The 27291-nt window shown below is 45.5% G+C and overlaps 1 protein-coding gene across 2 annotated transcripts in view; it reads right to left on the bottom strand.

Moving 5' to 3' along the window:
• Positions 1-339: 339 nt before the first annotated feature.
• The window catches only part of LOC139753466 (tyrosine-protein kinase Dnt-like), a 236488-nt gene continuing 209536 nt past the window's right edge, over positions 340-27291 (bottom strand). For both annotated transcript variants that reach the window (XM_071670017.1, XM_071670018.1), the window contains exons 3-9: positions 7379-7632; positions 6946-7129; positions 5971-6337; positions 4957-5243; positions 3124-3258; positions 2456-2615; positions 340-2236 (exon numbers count right to left, since the gene is read on the bottom strand). In XM_071670017.1, coding sequence (XP_071526118.1) covers positions 1988-2236; positions 2456-2615; positions 3124-3258; positions 4957-5243; positions 5971-6337; positions 6946-7115 — 1368 coding nt within the window. In that variant the 5' untranslated portion in view covers positions 7116-7129; positions 7379-7632 and the 3' untranslated portion in view covers positions 340-1987. The remainder of the gene's footprint in view (positions 2237-2455; positions 2616-3123; positions 3259-4956; positions 5244-5970; positions 6338-6945; positions 7130-7378; positions 7633-27291) is intronic.

Consider the following 27291-nt stretch of genomic DNA (forward strand, 5'->3'; position numbering starts at 1 on the left):
ACCAATCCAAAAACATTAACAAATAAAAATCTAGCTGTCAAAAATGCCAATAGCAATTAGGGAAATCTCAGGTAATAATCAAATCCATTTATTTATCACTGTTTTATTCACCTCTTGACACACATGAACTATACAAATATAATTATATACAATCAATGTACAATATAACACACATATGTATATGTATATGTATATATATATACAGCAGCAGATTTCTTGCTGGTGATTCGTCTGTATTATTTATCATTAATCATTCGCTCACATCTCTATTACCTAATCCTTGGGATTATTAGATTCGAATTTCTTTTTCCCAGTTGATTAAACTCTCTTTTTTTTGGGGGGATTGGACGAAGATATTTCATAAGACGTTTCTTCTAATCTCTCAAGTGATTAGTTTGATTACCTTGGCCCGAAACTACTTTAGGGAAACATACATGAAAGTAGCAGTAAAATACAACTTTCTTGTAAGCATATATAGGAAATTATATTTTGAGTTCTATGAACAGTGTTTATAGCCAAAACCATATGTCTATCCAAGGTGTAGGCAAGTCTTATGATTTTCTAGTGGTACATTTTCTATGATTTAACAATATCAAAAAATCAAGGACGTATGATTAAAGAGAGTCTTACGTTTCAATCGTGTGTATATATATATATATTTTTTTTTTTGCATGCCACTTCACACTCTTTGGGCAGAGAGGCATACAAGCAACTTTCATTTATAAGCAACCTACCATTTCTCCTCTTCCTGGTATATTGTGTCTTCCTCATTTAACAACCCAATGTAATTAATAAATAACCGTAAATGAGTCTGTATTCAGTGAGACGCGTTCAAGGCCTCTCAAGAGTTCGAGGTAAGAGTCGCTCTTCAAGCTGGGAGTTCAACTTTATGACGGGGAAAGAAGAAGAAAAAAAAAAAGAACTCCCGAGTTAATGCATTAAGTATCACTCGACTGATTCCATGAGCAGGAGGTCCATTTGGCTGGGTCTCGAGGAGAAGAAGGACCTCTTGTGGAAGCTTGAAGACTGTGGCTGATGGGTTTCTACCGTTCTCAGGTATTTCTGTTGTTCTCGCTTTCTAATGCTCTCTACACACGGGTTTCCATAACTTTTCATTATTCTTTTTTGTTTCACTCTTTTTTCTCTCAGACTTTTACCACTGGAGTTGTTGAAGGATTTAGATTACGGTTTGTTTTTTAATGGTTTAATTTTTTTAGGTTACGGGAACTCGCTTTGGTCTGAGGATCTGTTTGAGATGAGTGGGAACTTCAGTATCCCATATTCCCACTCCAGGTCCTAGACTTTCTCTGGGTGACAACGATTTTCTTTTTTTTTCTCTAGTCTGTCCTCGAATTGACTATGGTGGTCTGGGGATATTTTTCTCCTGTGTATGAGTTTACTCTTCATCTTTCGATATTTTCTCTGCGAGTTCTGGGTCGGTATATATACTCGTTCTTCCACATCTTTGCATAGGTTCTCATGATATCTCATGTCTTTCCTCGTTCCAGTCAATGGTTCTTTCAGTTCCCTGGTACACTAGGACTAACAATACAATGGCCACGAAAGGACCCATTGGTCTATTGGGATTTGCATTCATCTCGTCAAGTCTCTCTGTCTAAGTTTGTAGTTTCAAGAGTTTGGTGAAGTTTTTTCGTTCCTATGTGTTGAGAGTTCATTCCCACAAGCCACACATTTCTTCGAGAAGTCAAATTATGGAAGGACTGTTCTTAAATTTTCTGATATTATTATTTTTTCCTGTGCATTTATCTCGTGGTTCAAAGCGAGAAGTCTAATTTTTTCATATCTTTCTAACTACTTACTTTCAGTCTTATTTTTCACCTTTCTTAACCACTGCCTCGTCGTCTTTATCCTTCTTCCTACCTTCTTCACTCTTCCCATCCTTCCTCTTCTTCTTCTTAGCACCAGCAGCAGCAGCAGAGCTTGTCGCTCCTCCTCCTCCTCCTCCTCCTCCTCTAGCCTCCTTGTATCAGATGAAGCTATTGAGCTGCTGATGGAAGGCTGCGAGGTAGTCGAGAATGAGCTTGGCGTGAGGACGATCGTGGGGGTGAATGGCCCAGCAGAAGGCCATTACCTTGTACAGGTCGTCAGGGCAATTGAGGGGCTGGGCGAGTCTGTAGCCATCCCGGAGGTACTCTCCCATCTCGCAAGACGCCACTTCCACGTAAGGCTGCTGCGCCAGCGTCGTTAGCTCCCACAGGAGGACGCCGTATGACCACTGGAGAGGAGAGAGAAAGAGGGGGAGAAAGAGAAAGGATCTTGATCATTCGTAAGACAGGATTAATATGGACGATTGTATCTACCACTATTTGGTAGAAGTAGATACAATCATATATATATATATACTTATATCACCCCCCCCCCCTACATATATATATATATATAATGCAGTGTTGTCACATCTCCGTGAACCAGAGGCAGTGCAGCCACAACTCACCACGTCGCTGGCCGTGGACACTACCCTGTCGGTAATGGCTTCGTAAGCCATCCATTTGATCGGTCGGGCCGGCTCAGACCCGACTGACTCGTAGTCTGTCGGGAAGAGGTCTCGGGAGAGCGCTGCGTCGGTGATGCGAAGCTGCAGTTTCTCGCTCACGCTGCCGATGGTGGAGGAGGAGGACGAGGGAGGGAGAGGGGAATAAAAACGAAACTTATTGAGCTAAAATTGTTGAAGATTTCTCGAGTAAAAGATACAATTAGGGAGCATAAGATATTGATGCTGCTTATAACGAAATGGATCTTTGTTGACGAAATAGAATAACGCCCCTGCAGACCAGTTATTGGCCTTGGTAGATTAATGATAATAGACCAAGCTATTCTCTCTCTCTCTCTCTCTCTCTCTCTCTCTCTGTGAGAGCTACTCCTCCTAACCCTACTTCATGAAAAAAATCTCCTCACATTCTATACTCTCTCTCTCTCTCTCTCTCTCTCTCTCTCTCTCTGTGAGAACTACTCCTCCTAACCCTTCTTCATGGAAAAAAATCTCCTCACATTCTATACTCCCTCATCCTATTCTCTCTCTCTCTCTCTCTCTCTCTCTCTCTCTCTCTCTCTCTCTCTCTCTAAGCATCCCAAGGAGAGCGAGGTTACGGAAGAGACACTCACACGCAGTTCCTGGTGGCGACGTCCCCATGGAGCACGTTGGCTGTGTGGAGGAAGGAGAGGCCGTGGGCTGCCTGGACCGCCAGCTCTACCAGCTCCGCCGCCCTCAGGTGTCCGCCCCGGTGCTCCTGAAGGTACCTGACGAAGGAGGACGGGAGGAGGAAACATTAGAGCGTTAGCCTATCCCATCCTGATGGAGTATGTGAGACGTAGAGGTGTATAAAATGGGTACTTAGGGCTCATAATTCCTTGGCATGAGGGAGCCCATGTCGAGGAGAATCTATGAGGTTCGATTATGAGGCTTAAGAGGTCGCGTATGTGGTTATCATAAAGGATACTACGTGAATTTATGAGGTAAAATACGCCGCCTGGGGGTAAATCATGAGATTAGGAGGGTGAACCAAGGACCTATGGAGGGATAGATTACTTAGTATCCATTGTAAATACGAAAGTTTTCTCTGGATAATTTACGAGAATGAATAAAATATGAGTTTAGGAAGAAAAACTCTTGAAAACCCTGGAGTGAATTTTGAGTTTATGTAAATTTCAAGATTCAGAGAGAGAGAGAGAGAGAGAGAGAGAGAGAGAGAGAGAGAGAGAGAGAGAGAGAGAGAGAATAATGGAAGGGTGACGTAAATCATGAAGTTTTGAGATAAAACGGTGACGTTCTCCTGTGGACTGCCAAAGTCCTGATGTCTATTAATATTGGTTTCAATGGTGAACCATAATGTTCCGGAGAAGACTAATGGAATCCGGGAGTGAATGTGATATATGGGGGGCGGTAAAATCTGGACACTGGGGATTACTTATGGTTTTAAATTCATTTGTGAATCATCTCATAAATACTGAATTGGGTTAAACATGATGAAGCTGAAGGATATATATATATATATATATATATATATATATATATATATATATATATATATATATATATATACATATATATATATATATATATATATATATATATATATATATATATATATATATATATATATATATATATCCCATTATTTTGTTGCTATTTATCATTCTTTATGTTTTATGCATCTCTTTGTAAATGCACAATTTTCGAGATTAGATTTCGCTGGTTGAATATGCACGAGAGGAGTAAATGATATGAAAAAGCCATTTTGTGAATAGGAAGACTTAATTTCATTTTCCCTGCTGCTGCTGCTGCTGCTGCCGGGATGGTGGTTTTAAATCTAATATACTGCTGGAGGGTCTAACATTACTACTACAACTGCTGCTCCTGCTGGTACAGCCGTATTAACTTTACTGCTGTTACTACTGTTACTACTGCTACTGCTGTTGTAGTACCTCTCCTGCTATAGCTACTATTACTGCTTCTGTAGTACCTCTTCTTCTACTACTACTACTACTACTACTACTGCCTACTTTAGTCTCTTCTTTACTACTGCCTGTACTGCTGTACTACATCTCCAGCTACTACTGCCAGTATTACGACTACTACTACTACTGCTGTCCTACCTCTCCTCCTCCTCCTCCTCCTCCTCCTACTACTACTACTACTACTACTACTACTACTACTTCTACTACTACTACTACTACTACTGCTACTACTACTACTGCTGCTACGACTACTACTACTACTACTACTACTACTTCTATTCATCAACTACTACTACTACTACTACTACTACTACTACTACTACTACTACTACTACTACTTCTATTACTACTACTACTACTACTACTACTACTGCTACTACTACTACTACTGCTGCTACGACTACTACTACTACTACTACTACTACTTCTATTCATCAACTACTACTACTACTACTACTATAAAAGCCACCAGGTACTCACAGCTTGAGGTTATGGTACCCATGGAAGGGGTAGATGAGGAAGGGGGAAGAATTATCAGCGAAGGATATGCCCACCATCGTCAGGACGTTCCTGTGGTAGAGATTGAAAAGGTGTGTCCCTTCCCTGTAGAGGGCGACCACCTCCTCGTGCGGGGCGCCCTCCGTCACAGTCTTGATCAGCACCTGCTGGTCCTGTTCTGGCCGATCTCGTTGGATCCACCCTCGGAAGACCCTTCCGAAGGACCCCTCGTGGGCCACGGCCGTGAGGCGGACCCGCTGCCGTTCCACCTGACGGAGATGTCGTTGATGAGGAGGAAGAGGAAGCGAGGTTGTGGGCGGCGGTGGTGGCATAGGTAGAGGGAAATTTTTAGAGGGGGTTGGACTGAATGAGGGAGGCAATACAGGGGTTAGAAGGGGTGTTCTAAGCGGTGATATGGAGGAGGAGGTGGCGTGTAATGAAAGATACATAAGAAAGAAAGACTTAAGAGAAAGGAAGCAGCAGCATATACGGAAATGAAGAGAGATAGGGTAGAAGGTTGAAGATATGGAGGAAGAACAGGATGACAGAAGCACAGAGAGAGAGAGAGAGAGAGAGAGAGAGAGAGAGAGAGAGAAGGACGCCAGAGATCCACTCCCTTAATGGCTAATGGTCACTGGAGTATATCGAGGGCTTTGAGTTGGTGCTTTCACGGTCTACCCACAAGTTTCCCCAGTTCTAATGAGGCTTCAAACGTCAATTTCCACTTAGTGAGTCTTGCCTACGAACTAATCCTCTTTTAACAATACATACCCTTATCCCTATAACAAATATTCTTCAAAAGTACTCGGCTGTACAACAGGAGTTGAGGCCTATTTGAAAACTTCCTTAACCAGTCCAAACAATGAGTGCTAACCCGCGTCCTACAGGTGTAACAAGGGAACTAAACTTCCTCCTACTTAGTGCTAACGTTAACAGAAACAAGGGACATTGTTCGCTAGAGTCTGCGAGCGAGCAAGGTCCTTCTTATTTCCTTACCTCCATTTGCCTGAACCTCTCTTGCAGCTCAGCAGCGGAGGGGTCGACTATGACCTCAGATCGGCTGAGAGAACTCGAAGACTGACAAGTGTCCCTGCTTCCGCTGTCTCTGCTCACTTCACAGACCTCCCTGCTCCCGCTCTCTCTACTGCAGGGCGTGAGAGAGGCCGTCGTAGAGACGTGGTTGTGGGCGTGGGCGGGCGTCATGGGCGTGAGGGGCGTGATCGGGGTGGTGAGCTTCCTGAGAGAGGCGTAGGAGTTGATGGTGACGGAGGAAGGGAGGGTGTAGGTGTTGTTGTTGGGTGTGGCGGCTCTCAGGAGCGTCGAGCTGGTCATGGGTCGAGCCTTCACACCCAGGTCGTTCACGCTGCAACAGGACGGAACACCATTACTGGGGAGGTCAAGCTACAGAGTTACAAGGTCGGCAAATCAAATCGGGTCGTCTTATCATGAAGGATCCTCTCCCAAGTGATGTGAGTTTAGGACATTTATAACTAAAGCTCCAATACTGTGAGCCTATGACACAGTCAACAGCCTTCCTTAAATCCTTGAAAGCTGAAGGCACATGTAAGACCCCTTAAATCATGGGTGCAAGGCATGTAAGACCCCCTAATCCCTGTGAGTCCTCTGTACACGTTAGATATCTCAAGTCTTATGAGGTCACGGCAAAACAATCCCCTCAGTGTGAGCTACTGATAAAGCAGACCTTTCCATGACATATACCAAAGCCTTATTCACTCATTTATGAGTTCTGCTGTGTCTTGAGCTCATAAAACTGGAAGGATTGCTGTGTCTTCATCTCATAACACTAGTGTTAGGCTGGGAATGTCACCAACTTGTATCAGACCCTCGCAGTACTGGAGAGGTGAGAGGGAGAGGAGGCATTGCAAAACTGGAGAACCCTCGTCTAACACCTTCAAGAGAACATATGATCCCCTCAGCTACGCTACTCACGAGACCCGTCTACTGACGTACCCAAGGATCCTGTGGTCTCTGTCCCTCTTGAGTCTCCTCCTCCTGATGTAGGCGACGATGATGATGATGGTGACGACGAGGGTGAGGCCGGCCAGTGCTGGCACCACGTAGTACACGACGGGCAGGGAGTCGCCCCCCTCACCCAGCGGTCCGCGGTGAGGAGCGTACATCTCCGCCGACTGACCTGGAAATACGTCGTTACAGAAGGGAGTTGAATTCCATGGCTCAAGAGATTCTCAAAAGGTTTCCAAAGGCCTTTAAGTCTATAGAGAGAGAATTCCATGACTTAGTGACTCTAAAAATACATTTCAGCCATACCTAAAAGAAGAAGTAGATAGACTAGTAGATAAACTACGGTGAATCCATTTGGTAGAACTGTAGATAAAAGATCTTAAAGGATCGCTGGCGACTCGAAGTCTCCCGCAAAACTTACCTTCCAGGCAGATTTTGCGCCGCTTGAAGTAGAGGACTGTGGGCGACCGACGGGGCCTGGGCGATGTTACGTTGATGTTGAGGGTGACGTCAACTTCGGCGCTGCGGAGGCCCGTGCAGGGCAGGTCCAGCGTGAAGGTGGTAGGATCAGCGGGGAACGGTGCCGGTGAGCGAGACGTTGACGGAGGGCGTCGCCAGGGGCGGCGGACCAGGCACCTCCGTCTCGTTCATCCAGATGGCCATGTTGTACAGCACCTGCAAGGTGAGGGACACCTCGATCTGTACTGTACTGGATAGGAGTGGACATACTACTACGTCAGGAGGAAGGAAAGCTAACTGCTGCCATCTCTCTCTCTCTCTCTCTCTCTCTCTCTCTCTCTCTCTCTCTCTCTCTCTCTCTCTCTCTCTCTCTCTCTCTCTTCAAGAAACTAGGAGTGGTACCTCAGGCCAACTACATCGAAGTCGAGACCTTCCCAAGAACTGCACTTAATCTCGCAAACTTTACGCATCGTGGAACAATTATGTTCCTTCGTGGACTTCCAACCCCACGTACTTGGGCGGCAGGTGGAAATTTCTTAGGTCCTTTCCTGACGCAGTCCACATAGGTCACAGGGACGTGAGGTGTGCGTAAGCCTGCCTTCTGGCGCACACACACACACACACACACACACACCACCTCTACTGCCTTACTAGCTGAACAGAAGTTGATCTTTTTTCACATAGCTCTTATATGATGCGTAAAATTCAGGAATCAATCAATCAACAGTTGGTTGCATCATTTTCAAACTGTGTATGATGACAGGTGACGAATGCTCCCGGATAGAAACAATTGCGATGTTTTAATCTTGGGTTCTTTACTGCGATGGTATCTGTAAATCTTGATGCATTAAGGGTTCACCAACGCGATCAACTGGAACGTCGAGCTCAGAAAAACTGGAAAATGATTTACTCCGGTTTATGTAGCTGCCCTCCTACTGCTTGTTGGGAGAAGCACTCCTTTTCTCCTCGATGGGTGGGAGGGGATGACTGTATACGGAAATGGACACAGAAGAAAGTTGTAGTTTAACATACATGGTGTGTGAATTTATTGGTGTTGGTGTTTTGCTGAATATGTATGACTGGGGCCTTCTGTATATGTACCTAGCAGGCTTGGGAGAAGGGGGTGAGGGATGGGTCTTGGTGAGGACCTGGTTCACCAGGTTGTTGAATGCTGCAAGTCTCCGTCTTGTATATGCTGGGGCAATCTGTTTGGGTTGATCCATTTTTTTGGGGGAGGGGGAAGTCGTTCAGTCCCTTATTGGGGTAAAATAGTCTTTCCATGTCTTCTCCTCTCTATTGCCACGATAAAAACTGAATAGACATTGACATTATTTGCCCTACGGTTCTCCAACAGCATATCTGCACTTCACTGGATATAATTTGCATATTCTACCTCCTCTGTCACTACAACGAAGATTTATCTTTCTATATGCGGGTGAGGGACAAGGTCTTGTACCTTTTTTTCTTCTTCTTCTTCGTGTGGATATCATGATGTATCTCTCTCGCTTCTAAGCTTTAATGAGTACAACGTTAAAGCTTTTAATCTATCTCAGCAACTGATAACGCTTTAATGAAACGATGCGGGTAGCAAGGGAGATTAGGACATTCTTATGTTTTCTGGCACAGCAATATCTCCGGGTTTATTACATGGTGAGTGAGGCTGAGGAAAAAAAAAGTATTCCAATGGAAAGAGAACAAGTGCATCGTGTGGCGTCATCATCTTCGGTTCTCGTCTTCTCTCGTTTTTACTCGTTCTTCGTAGCCGACCTATCACCACCGTTTTCGTAGATGATGTTCTTCTTTGGTGTTCATTTTGGTTTTTAGAGACGAGGATCTCCATTTCTTTTTTTTTTCGGCAATTTTTTGACACGCGTCTTGATACAATCAATCCTCTCTTCTTTTTTTTTTCACCCCTCCTCCTGCATCTGGTAGCGAGTCTTCCTTTCCTTCGTCTTTCCCATTGCAATCGAGTCAAAGCTTCCTACCTCCTCCTTCCCACTTATCCCCCATTGACCATCACGCATATATTCTCGTTGGCCTCCAAGTGAGCCTCCTCGCCTAATGTTCTAAATAAACACACGAATGCCCCCTCTCGAGGGTTGAGATTCCTACGCGCCCATCCCAAGTGACACCTCGAGTACAACCTTCCTCCTTAATGCCCTTGTAAGGAAAGCAACCAGAGCTGAGGCCCTGATTCATTCCCAGGCGATAGCCATCCGGCGGGCGGCAATTATTTGACAAGCGGTGGCCATTTAGGCAAAATACAGTGACGTCCGGATTATATACAGGCGGTTAAAGGTATGAAACGACGTCAGTCAGTCAGTCCGCCTATCGTTTTCGGGGGTGGAGGGGCGCCAGGCCAGGCCAAGGAGGTTGCAATTATGCAGTTTCGGCTCCAGCTGCGAGGTAAGGCAGCCATAACAACAAGATACGACGCTAAGATAGCAGGGTTTTGAAGGAGGTGGTGGTGGTGGAGGTGGTGGTGGTGGAGATGGTGGGGTGGTGGTGGTGGTTGGACTTTAGCTGGTTGTGGTAATGCCGATCGTGATGGAGATAGTCACTGGTGTTGGTGTTGGTGTTGGTGGTGTTGGTGGTGGTGGAGATGGTGGTTTTTGATGGTGGTAGTGGTGGTATTGTAACACTGGTGGTGGGAGAGGTGTTGTAGAAGGTTTTGATGGTGATAGTGGAGGCGATGGGAAGAGATCCGCCAACACATATACCCAAGATCTCTTTCACATACGCATCAAACATCTCTCTCTCTCTCTCTCTCTCTCTCTCTCTCTCTCTCTCTCTCTCTCTCTCTCTCTCTCTCTCTCATTTACACAACCTCACGTAACACAAGGTTCAACTTTTATATCAACTAAACTTTTGACATTCTTTAATACCTTCTTTTAATCTTTTCTCCAAAATCATACACAATGGGAAACGAAGTATATACCTCCTGTTCAACTGTACCCAGAAATAGATATTTGATATGAAGGCAAACCCCTGACTCAAATGACGGATGAAATCGTAACAAAATGGCGACAATAATGTCTCTCCCTTGACTCAGCCCTAGGTCCCCCCTACAAGCACTTCACTGTCACCAAGACCCTTAACACATACTCAAAATACGACACCAACCATCCTCCTCCTCCTCCTCTTCCTCTCTCTCTCCTCATCTCCCACCTCCGTCTATCTACACCTCATAAGCCCACCCCCCTCCACAGCCAGCTCCACTCACCCTCCTCCTCCTCCTCCTCTTCCTCTGTCTTCGGCTCCTATACTTACCCTCCTCCCTCCTCCTCCCGCCCACACTAGTTTTACACCCCCTCCTCCTCCTCCTCTTCCCCCCATCTGCGCGACACGTGACTGACAGCTGGGACTAAGAGCCACCGTTGCATAATTAGCGTGTAATAACCTGGGTCCGCGTCATGCGTGAACTGGTCGTTTAGGTCGCCGGGTTGAGGGGTCGTAGTGGGTGATTAAGGTCGTAGTGGGTGATTAAGGTCATACTGGGTGAGGGAGGTTAATAAAAATGATTGTTTTAAAATGAGATCTTGGTCTGTGCCATCTTGACGTGCTGATCATCATCTGTTGTCAAGTTCTGGCTCTCAAACATCCTGGCTATGTAAGTCGCTGGAGCTCTTCTACCTTCACTCCTTATTTGCCTACTCCTCTTCCTCCTCCTCCTTCTTCTCTTCTTCTTCTTCTTTCTTCTTCTTCTTCTTCTTCTTCTTCTTCTTCTTCTTCTTCTTCTTCTTCTTCTTCTTCTTCTTCTTCTTCTTCTTCTTCTTCTTCTTTCCTCTTCTTCTTCTTCTTCTTCTTCTTCTTCTTCTTCTTCTTTCTTTCTTTCTTTCTTTCTTTCTTTCTTTCTTTCTTTCTTCTTCTTCTTCTTTCTTTCTTCTTCTTTCTTCTTTCTTCTTTCTTTCTTTCTTCTTTCTTTCTTTCTTCTTCTTCTTCTTCTTCTTCTTCTTCTTCTTCTTCTTCTTCTCCTTCTTCTTCTTCTTCTTCTTCTCCTATGGTTTGTAATGCAACGTAGACACATCAAAGTCTTTGTCTACGTAAAAGCTGTATAAATTACGTCATGTCCCTCTTTTCATCTTACTGGCTGGCGAACTGGTACAACCAGCTAACCAACCAGTCATTCATCCAAGCAACTAACCAGTCAGCCAACCAGAAAGTCAGCCAACCATCCAACCAGCCAACTAACTAGTCATTCAACCAGCCAACCAGCTAACACACTGAACAAAGGAAATAGCCCGACTTAATACGTCATGTGTACCGACCTTGACCCGGGAGAGAATGAAAATATTTGAGATAAATATTGAAACCGAAAAGATAAAAAAGAATATAACTAAAACACACACACACACACACACACACACACACCAAAAGGGACAAGTTTACTCTGTTCTAGTGTTGAGATACAGCCTCGAAATTGCAGGAATTTGGCTCTAAAGTTTCATATATATATATATATATATATATATATATATATATATATATATATATATATATATATATATATGACAAAATCAATCATAGAAACAATCTCAGTTGAACATAAGTATAGGAATGATGAGCAAATGACTGTAATAAAGAAACACACCTCATGACGAACACAAACGTGACACCTGGAATTCACTTCAAAAAAACGCCCATGTTTCCAAGGCTTTTGAGAAACGAAAAAAGAAAAGACAGAGAAAAAAAAAAATTGAGGTAAGACTCCCCTGAAATCCAACACGTTCTCTCGATCATAACCTGACATCACTTAACGCAACACAACTTCCTTTTCATTCTCTTTTTTTCCTCCTGATCTTTTTTTTTATACGTTAAATACCTGGTTTAATGATGAGGGGAAACATTGTTTATCAGGTGGTCCACCTTGGGATACATGAGGTGCGCTGAGGAAGTGTGCGTGAGTGTGTGTGTGTGTGTGTGTGTGTGTGTGTGTGTGTGTGTGTGTGTGTGTGTGTGTGTGTGAGTGTGGGGAGCACGATTGCCGGGGGTTTTCTCCCTCCTTGCCTCCCCTGGGGTGATTTGCTGTCTTGAGAAGGGGAGGAGAAGGGAAGGGGAGGGTGAATGGATGGGTGGCAAAAGCGGGAGGTGAGGTGGTAGGAGTGTAGAGGGTGTGGATTTGCTCCTTTACCGGAAGGAAGTGGTGTATTAAGTGTATGGTATATGGGAGGCGAGGTGGTTACTGAGAGAGAGAGAGAGAGAGAGAGAGAGAGAGAGAGAGAGAGAGAGAGAGAGAGAGAGAGAGAGAGAGAGAGAGAGAGAGAGAGAGAACCACGTCATCTCATCTATTCCCAATCTTCTTAATCCGTTTCTCCAGCAATAATCAATGAATCTTAAATGACGGATATAAAAAAAAAAGATACATAAATAAGCCTTAAACCCCCCCCCCCCAGACTTCCTATATTACTGATGATCAATAGAAAGAGTGATGGGTCCTCTTCTTCTTCCTCCTTCTCCTCCTCCTCTCTTCCACACGTGGACCTAATTTGCATACTCGTAAATCTCAACTTTTATCTTACATCATCAACACTCTCACCTTCGTCCTCGATGAATGATACGCAGGCTGAAGTGTAAGTATACACAATAAGTATAAAGTCTAAGTAGAAGTGTTTGCATGCACTTAGAAAGAAATAGTTGTTATGCATGGGTTACAAATAGATGTAAACATCAGTTCAAAAAGCCAGAGTGGTTTTGAATAGACAGATCTTGATAGTTCGAAAACCTTTGCTTCACCAGATCCATCCGAAATCCTCTCATATACATCCACTCTTCCCACTTCTTCTCCACTCATATACATCCACTCTTCCCACTTCTTCTCCACTGTTCTCATCACACAGCTTCTCTCGCCTCTCACCCATTCCTGACATTACCATTCCCCTCATCTCTTCCTCACATTACCATTCCCCTCATCTCTTCCTCACATTACCATTCCCCTCATCTCTTCCTCACATTACCATTCCCCTCATCTCTTCCTCACATTACCATTCCCCTCATCTCTTCCTCACATTACCATTCCCCTCATCTCTTCCTCACATTACCATTCCCCTCTCCTTCTCTCACATATACCATTCCCCTCATCTCTTCCCACTCATTACATTCCCTCATTCTACTCTCACATTACCATCCCCTCACTCTTCTCCACATTACCATCCCCTCATCTCTTCCTCACATACCATTCCCCTCATCTCTTCCCACATTACATCCACTCTTCACTCTCTCCTCCATCTCTTCCCACTTACCTTTCCCTCATCTCTTCCCACATTACCATTCCCACTCATCCCTTCCTCACATTACATTCCACTCTTCCACTTCTTCTCACTATTACCATCCCCCACTTCTCTCCCTCACATTATCCATCTCCCACTCTCTTCTCCACTCATTACATTCCACCTCACTCTTCTCACATTACATTCCCCTTCATCTCTCCTCAATTACATCCACCTCATCTCTTCTCACATTACATTACCCCCACTCTTCCTCCACCATATACATCCCTCTTCCTCACTTCTTCCTCCACTCATTACATCCATCTTCCCTCATCTTCCCCACATTACCATTCCCCTCATCTCTTCCTCACATTACCATTCCCCTCATCTCTTCCTCACATTACCATTCCCATCTCATCTCTTCCTCACATTACCATTCCCCTCATCTCTTCCTCACATTACCATTCCCCTCATCTCTTCCTCACATAACCATTCCCCTCATCTCTTCCTCACATTACCATTCCCCTCATCTCTTCCTCACATTACCATTCCCCTCATCTCTTCCTCACATTACCATTCCCCTCATCTCTTCCTCACATTACCATTCCCCTCATCTCTTCCTCACATTACCATTCCCTCATCTCTTCCTCACATTACCATTCCCCTCATCTCTTCCTCACATTACCATTCCCCTCATCTCTTCCTCACATTACCATTCCCCTCATCTCTTCCTCACATTACCATTCCCCTCATCTCTTCCTCACATTACCATTCCCCTCATCTCTTCCTCACATTACCATTCCCCTCATCTCTTCCTCACATTACCATTCCCCTCATCTCTTCCTCACATTACCATTCCCCTCATCTCTTCCTCACATTACCATTCCCCTCATCTCTTCCTCACATTACCATTCCCTCATCTCTTCCCACATTACCATTCCCCTCATCTCTTCCTCACATTACCATTCCCCTCATCTCTTCCTCACATTACCATTCCCCTCATCTCTTCCTCACATTACCATTCCCCTCATCTCTTCCTCACATTACCATTCCCCTCATCTCTTCCTCACATTACCATTCCCCTCATCTCTTCCTCACATTACCATTCCCCTCATCTCTTCCTCACATTACCATTCCCCTCATCTCTTCCTCACATTACCATTCCCCTCATCTCTTCCTCACATTACCATTCCCCTCATCTCTTCCTCACATTACCATTCCCCTCATCTCTTCCTCACATTACCATTCCCCTCATCTCTTCCTCACATTACCATTCCCCTCATCTCTTCCTCACATTACCATTCCCCTCATCTCTTCCTCACATTACCATTCCCCTCATCTCTTCCTCACATTACCATTCCCCTCATCTCTTCCTCACATTACCATTCCCCTCATCTCTTCCTCACATTACCATTCCCCTCATCTCTTCCTCACATTACCATTCCCCTCATCTCTTCCTCACATTACCATTCCCCTCATCTCTTCCTCACATTACCATTCCCCTCATCTCTTCCTCACATTACCATTCCCCTCATCTCTTCCTCACATTACCATTCCCCTCATCTCTTCCTCACATTACCATTCCCCTCATCTCTTCCTCACATTACCATTCCCCTCATCTCTTCCTCACATTACCATTCCCCTCATCTCTTCCTCACATTACCATTCCCCTCATCTCTTCCTCACATTACCATTCCCCTCATCTCTTCCTCACATTACCATTCCCCTCATCTCTTCCTCACATTACCATTCCCCTCATCTCTTCCTCACATTACCATTCCCCTCATCTCTTCCTCACATTACCATTCCCCTCATCTCTTCCTCACATTACCATTCCCCTCATCTCTTCTCACATTACCATTCCCCTCATCTCTTCCTCACATTACCATTCCCCTCATCTCTTCCCCATATTCCTCTCCAAATCTTAACATCAAGGATTCGTTCCATCGACAGCAAACGCAGCTTTACCGTCAAAACAACAGGTCTTTACGTAACTCTGAAATACAGTATTGATACGCAACCCTGATTTAACACGTCGATACAATGATAGACAAGAAAATTTATATGCTAGGAAGGCTTAATTTACTATTCCAGGACCTGGGAGATTGATCTTAATAGGCCTAAGACCCAGGAGGTCCTTAAGAAATCGGTATTTCTACTGAAATTAAACTGGAATTGCTTTGTGTGTGTGTGTGTGTGTGTGTGTGTGTGTGTGTGTGTGTGTGTGTGTGTGTGTGTGTGTGTGATTCTCTGCTCCTATAGACTCATCTGCATATAATTACCCTCAGGAAATTCTTCACACCCTTCCCTCTAGTTCATTCATCTCCCCCTCGCTAAGCCTTCGCTCTCTTCCCCCTCGTCAAGCCTTCGCTCCCTTCCCCCTCGTCAAGTCTTCGCTCCCTTCCCCCACGTCAACCAGCTCCCAATATCTTCATTAGTCTCACCCACCCTATGGCATTGGTTACTCACACCCCCAACCCCCCACTGCAAGCACTGGTTATACCCCTCCCTAAAGTACATTCTCTTGTCTCCCCCAGTACAAACACTAGTCCTAACTCCACCACCCCCTCCCCAAGTACATACATTGCTCTTAACACCCCACCCACCCCTCAAGATCTACCCTCTCTCTCTCTCTCTCTCTCTCTCTCTCTCTCTCTCTCTCTCTCTCTCTCTCTATCTATCTATCTATCTATCTATCTATCAAACCCCCCTCATTATCCCCTGATTCATTCCCCCCCCCCCTATTTACCCACCTTTCAGTCATTCCCTCCCCTTAACTCCCCACTCACCCTGTCCCTCTTTCCCCCCCTTCGCTTTCCCTCCCCTTCCCTCATCTCCCCGACGGGCTGGTGACGCAGTAGGCCGCCAGGGAAGGGATAACGAAGCGATCGTCACCAACTTGACTGTGACGTCAGGGAGGCACACACCCACCCACCCTCCTCCCCACCACAGCTAGCGGTGGGGCGGGCAGATGTGGGCGGTGGGCACGGGTGGTCTGGGGTTGTGGGTGGGGTGGTCTGAGGTTGTGGGTTCAGACGGGGGAGAGGAGAGGGGAGGGGGAGGGAGGGGGAAATGTTGAGGTGGGTTAAGGTGGGGGAGGAGGGGATGGGGGGGGGAGGAAAGGGTTGAATTGGAAGGGGAGTAGTTATCTTGTAGGTTATCTTCCTGATTGGCTGAACACTGGTTTGGCTGCGATTGTAAATGACTGGGTTTCTGGCAGGGACACAGTTTAGATTATCTATCTATCTATCAATCTATTTATCCATCTCTCTCTCTCTCTCTCTCTCTCTCTCTCTCTCTCTCTATATATATATATATATATATATATATATATATATATATATATATATATATATATACCCAACCCAAAATATCTTTCCTGCTTTTGTGTGGTTACGAATAATATGTAAACATATTTTCTTTCCTGTGTATTATTTTTTTTTTATCGAATTATAGCAATTAGCCATACTTGAAATTCCTCTAATTGCAAAATTAGTATCGTATTTGAATTAATGACGGAATTAACACACCTTTCCATCCTTCCAATGATCAATTAAGGTAATAGGATTTTCTACTTAATTAATTTCCTGATATATATATATATATATATATATATATATATATATATATATATATATATATATATATATATATTGAACCTTCTCCAACACACATTTTCTCTCCCTTACTTTCTGTAACACTCATTCTCCCTCCTTGCCCTTCAACACACATTCGCCGTCCATCCCTTTCTCCAACACCCATTCTCCCTCCCTCCCCTCCAGGCCTCTCCCATTCCCTCCCTACCAGTAGGTCACTCAGCTGACGAACCCAAGATAAGCTGATCAACCCCAGAGATAAGGAACTACAGATAAGAACCCAACACTTTCACAAGCATCACACGTGATAACCAAATCACTTTAGAAAAAAAAAATGAATATGATTGATTCACGTCTGATTCTTACCATTAATGACTGTAAGATGTTTGTTTCCAAAGTTATCCATTCCACCCCTTCCACTCATGATTCGAAAGTTATCCATTCCACCCCTTCCACTCATGATTCGAAAGTTATCCATTCCACCCCTTCCACTCATGTTACCATAAGTCATCCATTCCACCCCTTCCACTCATGTTTCCATAGTCATCCATTCCACCCCTTCCACTCATGTTTCCATAGTCATCCATTCTAACCTTTCCACTTATAAAGAGGATTCGCATTATTGCTCCAAATGTACTTAAGGGGATTTCTGTGGATCACAAGGGCCTATGAGCATTACATGATACACAGACACACAGACACACAGACACACACACACACACACACACACACACACACACACAGACACACACAAACACACACAGACACACACACACACACACACACGGTACAATACAAGGGGACAACCATTGTCTGAACGGGGCCATAGTTTTTGTACAGCTTCGAGCGGAAGTTGCTGACAAGAAGTGAGATCATAATTTGCAGTGGTTTTGGGGAGGGTTGGAGAGGCGTGGAGGCGGGTAGGGAGAGACAGAGGGAGTGGGGAGAGGCTATGGGAAAGAGGGAGGAAGGGGACATGTGAGAGAATTAAATGGATGGTGGGGGATAGCGGGGGGAAAGAATGGAAGAGGGGAGAAACAGAAGGCTGGAAAAGCCAGAGAAGGACAAAAGGTTGAAATACGAGAGGGAAAGGATGATGATAACGATGGTGTGTGTGTGTGTGTGTGTGTGTGTGTGTGTGTGTGTGTGTGTGTGTGTGTGTGTGTGTCTGAGGGAGGGGAAGGGGGGAAACGTCAGGGGGAACCATAATCTTCAGCACAGAGACACTTAACCCCTTTCCTCACCTCGTATGAACTCCTGGATAACATTATTACATTCACACGATTTATGTAATCTAGTACGAGGAAATAACCTCAGAGCCGATCAAGTGCAATAAGGACGTTCAAAATGATGTTTTTTTTTTTTTTTTTTAAACATTTGATTAGATACGGTACGTCTCGTGATTTTCAATTCTCTATGAATATCTATAAACCCTATCGAAAAGGTTCACCTTCTCTTCTTCACTCCTGGTGGAAATACCATATTAATTACTAATTATAAGAATAAAGGTGACTGTAGTGTTCACAATACAAGGAAATTAGACCTTAAGTATAACTCCAGTTGGTTTTTTTTGGGGGCCCACCTCTCTACCCCCGCAGCCTGGCCTACGGTCAAGCTTTGCTAATTACTATATCACTGGTCGAGTAAACTGTTCGTTGCTGGGAGTTCTCATGCCACCACGGCTGAACCTACGCTGCCCATGTGGGCTGTGGGGAAAACTGCACGTGACCTAAATGGGTAGACTAGCCATACTGGTTGTTCGATCTCGTATTCTTCTACCACAGTGGGTCGTGGGTCAAAGGTCATGGGTCGTGGGTCAGAGACGTATATATTCATCTTTTATATTCATTTCCTTTAAGCACGACGGCACGACCCTTGTATGTGTGTGTGTGTGTGTGTGTGTGTGTGTGTGTGTATGATGACCCCGGGCCATTGACCTAAGTCTTGAAGGGTCAGGTCAAAAGGCCAAGCCATCGTCATGCTGTCGGGACGTCACCATCGTGGTCAAAGTTCACACCACTGAGCTGTACGATCGTACGATTGTGCTCAAAGGTCGTACCGATGAACTCTACGATCGTACCATCGTACCCCAAGGGTCGTACCGATGAACTCTACGATCGTACCATCGTACACCAAGGGTCGTACTGATGAACTCTACGATCGTACCATCGTACCCCAAGGGTCGTACCGATGAACTTTCTTAGAAGGTCGTACCGTTGGAAGCAGGGATCGCACCTTCGTGTTTAAGGGGTCGTACCGCTGGAAGTAAAGGATTGTACCATCGCACTCAGGAGCCGTACCGCTGAGAGCAAGGATTGTACCGTCATGCGCAGGGGGGATCGAACCACTGGTACTTATGAGGTGAAAAAGTTTCTTCGCTCGTTTGGTCGTGCCAACTGGAAATAAAATCATGTCCACAGGTACGGAACGAGTTCTTCCACTTGTCCAATTCACTTACGACAGTGAATTTCTCACGCCTTCGATCCACTTACATACATAACAGCTACTGCCAGAGCTAACTCAATGATAAAGATATGGGGCTAAATCGATGTATTATCTTTTTCTTCTTTTGGTGAGTGATCCTAATTGATTTCCCAGATCAGCAATTTCATTCGGCTTCTGAAAGGCGATTTGGGGAAAGACAGTTGTCAGTAAGGGGCGCACCGGGCGGAATGAGAGTCCTGAAAGGTGTCATTATGGGTCGTATGTCTCTACACGTTCTGAAAGGTTCTCAATATCCAACCTGTCATCTTCGTGGCGTCACGACAGTTGCTTTGTTATGTCTCCTCCTCCTCCTCCTCCTCCTGCTCCTCCTCCTCCGCCGCCGCTGAAGGGAACCCCTTCTGTCTGACCAAACCACCTTCATTTTAGGTCCTTGACTCATTCTTCCGGGTTATGGACGTATCACCACACGGGTTTTGACTGCTGCCGAAGGGTTTGTTCAAAAAAAGGTGGGTTGTGGGTGGGGGTGTTATGGGCTTACGAGACTTGAGAGTGTTCTCCGTTCACCGTCGTGGCGTTGTTGTTCTCTTCCTGGTGGTGAGGTAGGGCAACTGGCTGGGTCGATATCTTGTTGTGTGTATCTGTAGTAATGATCTTAAAAGACGTTTGTATACTTCGTTTCTCTTAGAGGAATTCACGTCTTACTCCACTACCGTCTATGTAGGTACCTTCTTCAGTACAAAGGAACCATTGATAAGAGGAATTGCTGCTTATGTTCATTCTGTGAGAATAAACATATTGGGTTCTATGTCTTAAGCTGCTGTGAGTGGAGGAAGTGCGACTTACACACCCTCGTCACAAGTCCCACTCGAAACTACTGTGATACATACAATTGTCCTCTGTCTATACTCACTATTTACCTCTATAATCCAAGGTTGTAAGCTCAGAATAAGATAAAAGTCTTTCTTATTGACTAGCGTTGTGGCTGGAAAGTGGATGTGATTGAGATTTGGTCAACAACGGACGGTGTGGTCAAGTAATAGCCACTTTATCGACGGTCTCAATCTTCGCTGAGAACACGATGGTGTTGTGTATCGAACCGCACCATCTGGAAGACTCGGAGTTCGTGGGTTTTGGTTTACGGTCATAACCGCCTCACTTCCTCACTCGGCATAGGATTGTACGGTACTTGATTTACGGTAAGCGATACCTTGATGATAGTAATGATCATATAAACGTGTCTCTTAACACTCCATGATCTTCAGGATGGTCCGAGAGAAGTCGTGTAACTCCGAAAGACGAAACCCTGCACCACACACAGAACACACACACACACACCCTCCTCCTCCTCCTCCTCCTCCTCCAGTAAACCATCTCCTTCAGGTGAGGATTGTGATAAGAAAACGGAGGGAAGCGGTAAAACGCCTCCCTTTCTCTCCCCCACCCCTTTCCTGCTCCTATCAGAGTCCCTTCCTATTTACGACAGCAGCTAAATGTCCTCCCTTCTCCCCTCCTGGCAGGCCTTCCTTGTTCCACAGGAGCAACAAAACCTCCATTTTCTCCCCTGGGCAGGAGGCGCATTCCTTCGCCGCTCGCACCCCGAGCCTTTTAGTCAACGTCAAGCGATGGTGCAAGCAAGCAGGGTGAGCTGCGAGGCTTGGATGATGGCGGGGCAGGAAATACCACACCTCCCTCACAGCCAGAGTCATCACCGTAACAAGTACTCAGGCAAGATAATGTTCCACCACTAATGGCTGTAGGTGTGATCACTACAGTAATTTTTGTGAAGATATTGTGGCTTATAGGACTGAGGACTCGTTAGACCTTCAGCAGAAAGTGGGTGGGTTGGATGAGGACTTTTACCGTGAGAAGTGGACCTCTCTCTCTCTCTCTCTCTCTCTCTCTCTCTCTCTCTCTCTCTCTCTCTCTCTCTCGGTCCTGCACGTGAGATACACTCTCTTACGTTCCATTAAGGAGATAGTGAGTGGAGGAAGCACCTGCTAATTGAACAGGAAACTCCACACGTTCAGTCATCAGCCTAGAGGAAACCCCACCTTAGTGAGAAATAACAACTGACTTTGTCTCCTCCTCCTCCTCCTCCTCCTCCTCCTCCTCCTTCTCCTCCTCTTCTTCTTCTTCTTCTTCTTCTTCCTCCTCCTCCTCCTCCTCCTCCTCCTCCTCCTCCTCCTCTTCTTCTTCCTCTTCCTCTTCCTCCTCCTCCTCCTCCTCCTCCTCCTCCTCTTCTTCTTCTTCCTCCTCCTCCTCCTCCTCCTCCTCCTCCTCTTTCTTCCTTTCTTCCTCCTCGTCAGGGAGTGTTTAGGAACCAAGGAAACATCGGCAAAAATTTGCACGAAATTTCGCGCCTCTTTTCGAGCCACGCTGGAGGGGTACAATAGCCGTCACCTCCCCCCCCCCTCCCCCCGGACCATCAGGCCGGTGCAGGGGGAGGGGGGGTGGGGGGAGGGGGTGGGGGTGGGGGAGGGGGTTGGGGAGGGGGTTGGGGGGGGGGGGGGGGAGGTGACGCCGTCGACAAATTGGGCAGGTAATTCTGGGTGACTGTCTGTCCTTATTGCTTGGGTTCCTGGCGCACGCGCGCGCGTGTGTGTGTGTGTGTATGTTAGTGTGTGTGTGTGTGTGTGTGTGTGTGTGTGTGTGTGTGTGTGTGTGCCCAGGGTCCGATGGTCGACACATGTATTACAATACTGTCGCTCTTTCGACGTAACCAGTTTAACTTAGCATCTGATCTGGTCTCATACCACTCACAATCTTCATCTGTTATTTTCTTCACTTTTATATATTAAAAAAAAAAAACGCTTTTGCAATATGTCTTTTAATAACTTTTAATCTTTTTAATTCTCTTATTTTTCTATATTTTTTTAATATATTTCTGACTGTAAACTTCAGCATCATTCGTCAAAATCTAAGTCTTCATCGCCAATCCAGTTCGCACGCCTTGCCCATCCCACTTCATCTCTATATTCCGTACTGAACCAACTTTTATAAGTAATTGTATATGTAATTACCAATTATGGTCCCTATTTGTGAATTACAAAGGAAGGGTTTTTACACGCGTGTTACCCCTATTTCTTAACCTTATATATAAGTACGATATCTTTACTCTTATTTGTATACACAATAAGCTCACTCCAGGTACCCATTTATCGACCAGCCCCAAGGGGAGGATGCACAGCTGGATTGACTGTGGGCCAGTTACCGTGTGTTCAGGATTCGAACCCAGGCAGGGCCAGAGTGTCATCTATTTTCATATCATGTTTGCATACTTTTACTACCCAGTTTTACCTTGCCCGATATTTAAGTGATGGTATTATTAAATTTACTATATTTTCTTTAGCGTATGCAAATCATCATTATCAAGAGAGGACTATAGTATCTAGCATATTGCTTTAGTGGAAAATAAAGGAAGTCAAGAAAGCAGAAATAAGTGAATAAGGATTGGAAACTCTATATTCTAAAAGTACTTGGCTGTAATCGAGGAAATGAATAACATTAAGGCACACTTCAATATGGAGATTTCTTTAGTGGTGTAGGTAAGTCTCTCTCTCTCTCTCTCTCTCTCTCTCTCTCTCTCTCTCTCTCTCTCTCTCTCTCTCTCTCTCTCTCTCACACACACACACACACACACCCCGCCCGTAAAGCACACCCCTCACTCGCCTCATTTACCCTGACTTATGTATGAGGAAAGCAGGCAGCCTGGGGTTGGCAGGAGGCACTATCGGGCATGCCACTCCATCCCTGACTCGACCAACATGTGGCACTGGCGAGGAAGGGAAGGAGGAGGAGGAGGAGGAGGTGGTACGGGTGGTGCCGCCAGGGACCAGCTCGTGGTACAAAAGGCATTCGGCGTATAATTCACGAGAGGTTGAAAGAGATCGGGAGGAAGGTTGGGTGGCTCCTGATAGTTTTCATCTTCCTGACGAAGACAAGAAAACAGTGGACGAGGAAGGTGCCTCCTGTAGGGGCACAGAGCGTTCGTCCTGCCTCGAGGCTGGGAAAACCTTCTTCGAGAGGCAGGCGACCTCCTCGTCAGAAGAAACGCATATTTCTCCCGGCGCAAAGTTCCTGGAGAAGTAAAGAGAGTTCAGCAAGAAGGCGAAAGAGGTGGAGGTCGTGTCCCTAGAGAGAGAAGGCTGTTCCGTGATATTTTCTCCAGTTTTCGCAGTGTAAAGTTAGCCCAAGTGAGCAGAGTAACAACACGGAAACTTGGTTCCTAAACCCAACTGTTGGTGTGGAAGACCTTCGAAACCACCGCAAGGTATACGTAAGGTTAAGATCCTACACCTATATGTGGGGAGGTGAAGGTTTCCGAAACCATTATAAAGAATAGGAAAGGTTAAGAAAAGGTCCCCATCCCAGCTGTGGAGGTTAGAAGACCTTCAAAACCATCGCAAGGCATACCTCAGATTAAGGTGAGGTCCCACGACCATCTGTGTATGTGTGTGGGGTAGAGGGGGAAGGTAAAGGATTACGAAACCATTGCAAAGGATATGAAAAGTAAGGAGAGGTCGCTGATCCAGCTACTGCGGAAGGGTAGAAATGCTTAGAAACCATCGTAAGGTATATGTACGTTACGGAAAAATGATAGGCGCCAAGATATGGGGTTAAAAGTCTTAAGGAAACCAACGCAAAGTATACGAAAGTTACGGTGCTTGCCAGAGAGAGAGAGAGAGAGAGAGAGAGAGAGAGAGAGAGAGAGAGAGAGAGAGAGAGAGAGAGAGAGAGAGAGAGAGAGAGGAACACGTACATTATTCCCCCCCCTCCCCCCCTTCAAAATACCTCGTAGGATCTTAATTGCCCACAACCCCTGGTGTCTTTGCGGCCGGCCTCTCCTGCAGTTGTCTGAAGTGGAGCGCCTTTTTATTTTCCCCCCTTAATGGTCCTGGGGAGGAGGATGTACCTCATTGAGGCTGGCAGGGCAGGGTAAGGGACGTAGGAGCCAAGTGGCTCGAGAGGTGTTTGTTTCAATAGACCGTCGTAAGGCTACGTGTGCTGCTGACCTACAACATTACACATGTCTCCTTCAACGTGCGTCTGCCAAGTGAGTTGTGTGTCAGCCAAGCCTTCTCTCCAGACGGGTCGTCATACGCGGTAGTCTGTAATTTCGTGGCATCCGTAATTTCGGGTGAGTTTGGTGTGGTGATAAATGACTTTAAATGGCCCACTTTGTGTTTGATAATCAAGGTCTTTTCTATTAAGTTTTATCAAATGCTTAGGAGTCTCTGTTATGGGAGTACCATGAAGTAAACCTACAAATCATATTTCTTTTTATCATCACATTTCTTTCTACATATTACTGAAGGTTGTATGTGATTTATAGACAGGCCAACGCCCACAATAAGCCTATTATATTTTCCTTCCTGTCTTCACTCGCTCTCCTATACCGCACAATCGCTCTTTTACCAGCAGTCAGCGCAATCATAACTGCGCAATACGGCCTCCGTAATGATAATAACTGCGCAGTACGACCTCCTTCATGTTTCTACCAGCAGTCAGCGCAATCATAACTGCGCAACACAACGAACTTCACTCCCAGCGAATTTCTCTCAGCGAAATTCGCTGGTCGGGAGGGGAATATTCGACCTCAGCGAGGGGGCCCACACCCCTTGCTTCGACTCTTCTGTCCGCCGAAGCATTTTACATGAGCGATGTATATACCTGGCGGCTCCCGCTCTTCCTCTATCCTCATCACCCGGGCATAAAATACTGCTCCTCGGGGGTGAAATATTCCTCCGGGGGATAAAATACTTCTCTCAGGTGGAGAGAGAGAGAGAGGGAGGAGGGAGCGATATTCTTCTCCTTTGCGTATAACGTGACGCGCGCTCGGGGTTCATCGTGTCGTCCAATACTTATCCTAAATATAAAACGAAAATTCCTCATGGAACACAAAAGGTTCATTGTCTCGCTTCACTGCAGGTTTATATACGAGATCCAAACCCCCGTATGTGGCGACCTGGCCCCCCTGACGTATGAACCTTCATCACGTCATTAGAAAACCCCCAAAATAACTCTTCCCCCTCCTCTTTTCCCTCCCCTTTCCCTCGTTCGAGTACAAAACAATCCTCCTCTGACAGAGAAGCTAAATCCATCCCGAAGACGAAACGGAGGTAAAATTCCTGGTCGTAAATCATGGCTACACATCTCAGTAGGGGGTGAGTTACGGAAGGGGAGGAGGAGGGAACCTGGACGTGTTCTCATTAAACTCCCCAGCACGTGCCTCCACACCCGCTACACTTATCTCCCAAGCATCCGGTGGGCGCCGCTTTCACACCTCCTCCTTCAGAAACAATTTTCTCCTAACACCGGATAAAAGACTTCCGCTCCCATTTTCTACGGGTAATGGATTACTAGTTTACTCCCTATTTTGATTGCGTCTTTTAAAGGGGGGTTTGAATTTACAACTTTGTTTTGTTTTCCTCACTGGGTGATGTGAATGCGTGTCTTGGCGTCAGGTGGTTTAGCTAGCGATGTACCATACCTGTAAATCAGCTTTTAGACACAAGTATTTTATTGTTTCCGGATTTTCTGAAGTTCCTGTAATAAGAACAGGGGATCAAAGACCACCTCGGGTAATGGCATGTTTAAGAAACACTTGTAAGTGAAGTACGACTTCCATTTTCCTTTTTCTTAAGTCGATTAGGGAGGTTGGAAAGGACAGATGTATTGAACCACAGCATCCTTCACTGGGTGCGTCTTCGACTATTGGGTATTCTCATAGAGCAACGGGTCTTGTGTAGCACCAGATGCCAGATGAGAGGAGAGGAGACCTCAAAATGGTGTTCGAACGTATGTACAAAAAGAAAAACTCCTTTGCAGTCAAACAGTTGCACATATACAAGAAGCGTGAGGGATGTGAGACGCGGAGTAGCAGGCTTACATAGAAGTGTTGAGGAAAGTATTCGTCGTGGAAAGATGTGAAACAACGAATGAAACGTTTCAGTTTAGAGTGAAATAGATAAAAAAAAAAATCATCCCATATGCACCCACTGAAAAAAAATTCATGAAAACGTCAATAATGAAAATAAATAGAAATACATAAATAAATGTGTAGCAAATTATGGATTGGGATATGAAAGACGAGAGATATAATCCAGTACAATTCTCAGATATCATCGAATCTTCGTCTCGGGGAGGGTAAGGTTTTTTTCAATCTCATTTTACATTAAGAAAAAAAAAAAAACTTTATTCTCAAGAGACAAGGGACGGAGGAGGAGCAACAGTGGCTTCGGAACTAATTAGCCGAGTTGATCGACGCTTGGGAATACCTCAGAGACGCTAAGAAACTCCCTAGCATTTCCCTTCCACCGCTTCCCTCCAGGAGTGACCCCACACCCTCCCCACCCCTCCAGGAGTGACCCCACCCCTCCCCACCCCTCCAGGAGTGACCCCACACCCTCCCCACCCCTCCAGGAGTGACCCCACACCCTCCCCTCACCAACCACCACATGAGCGACCCCTCCCCACCTCCTCACCAACCACCACATGAGCGACCCCTCCCCACCTCCTCACCAACCACCACACCACCACCGTCCTTATTCATTCATGCTCCGGTTCGACACAGTCCCCACTTACACTTTCGTTAAGTCTATGCGTCTCTTGTTATAACGAAGCCTTGA

This window comes from Panulirus ornatus, chromosome 14 (assembly GCF_036320965.1).
Source record: "Panulirus ornatus isolate Po-2019 chromosome 14, ASM3632096v1, whole genome shotgun sequence".
Taxonomy (NCBI): domain Eukaryota; kingdom Metazoa; phylum Arthropoda; class Malacostraca; order Decapoda; family Palinuridae; genus Panulirus; species Panulirus ornatus.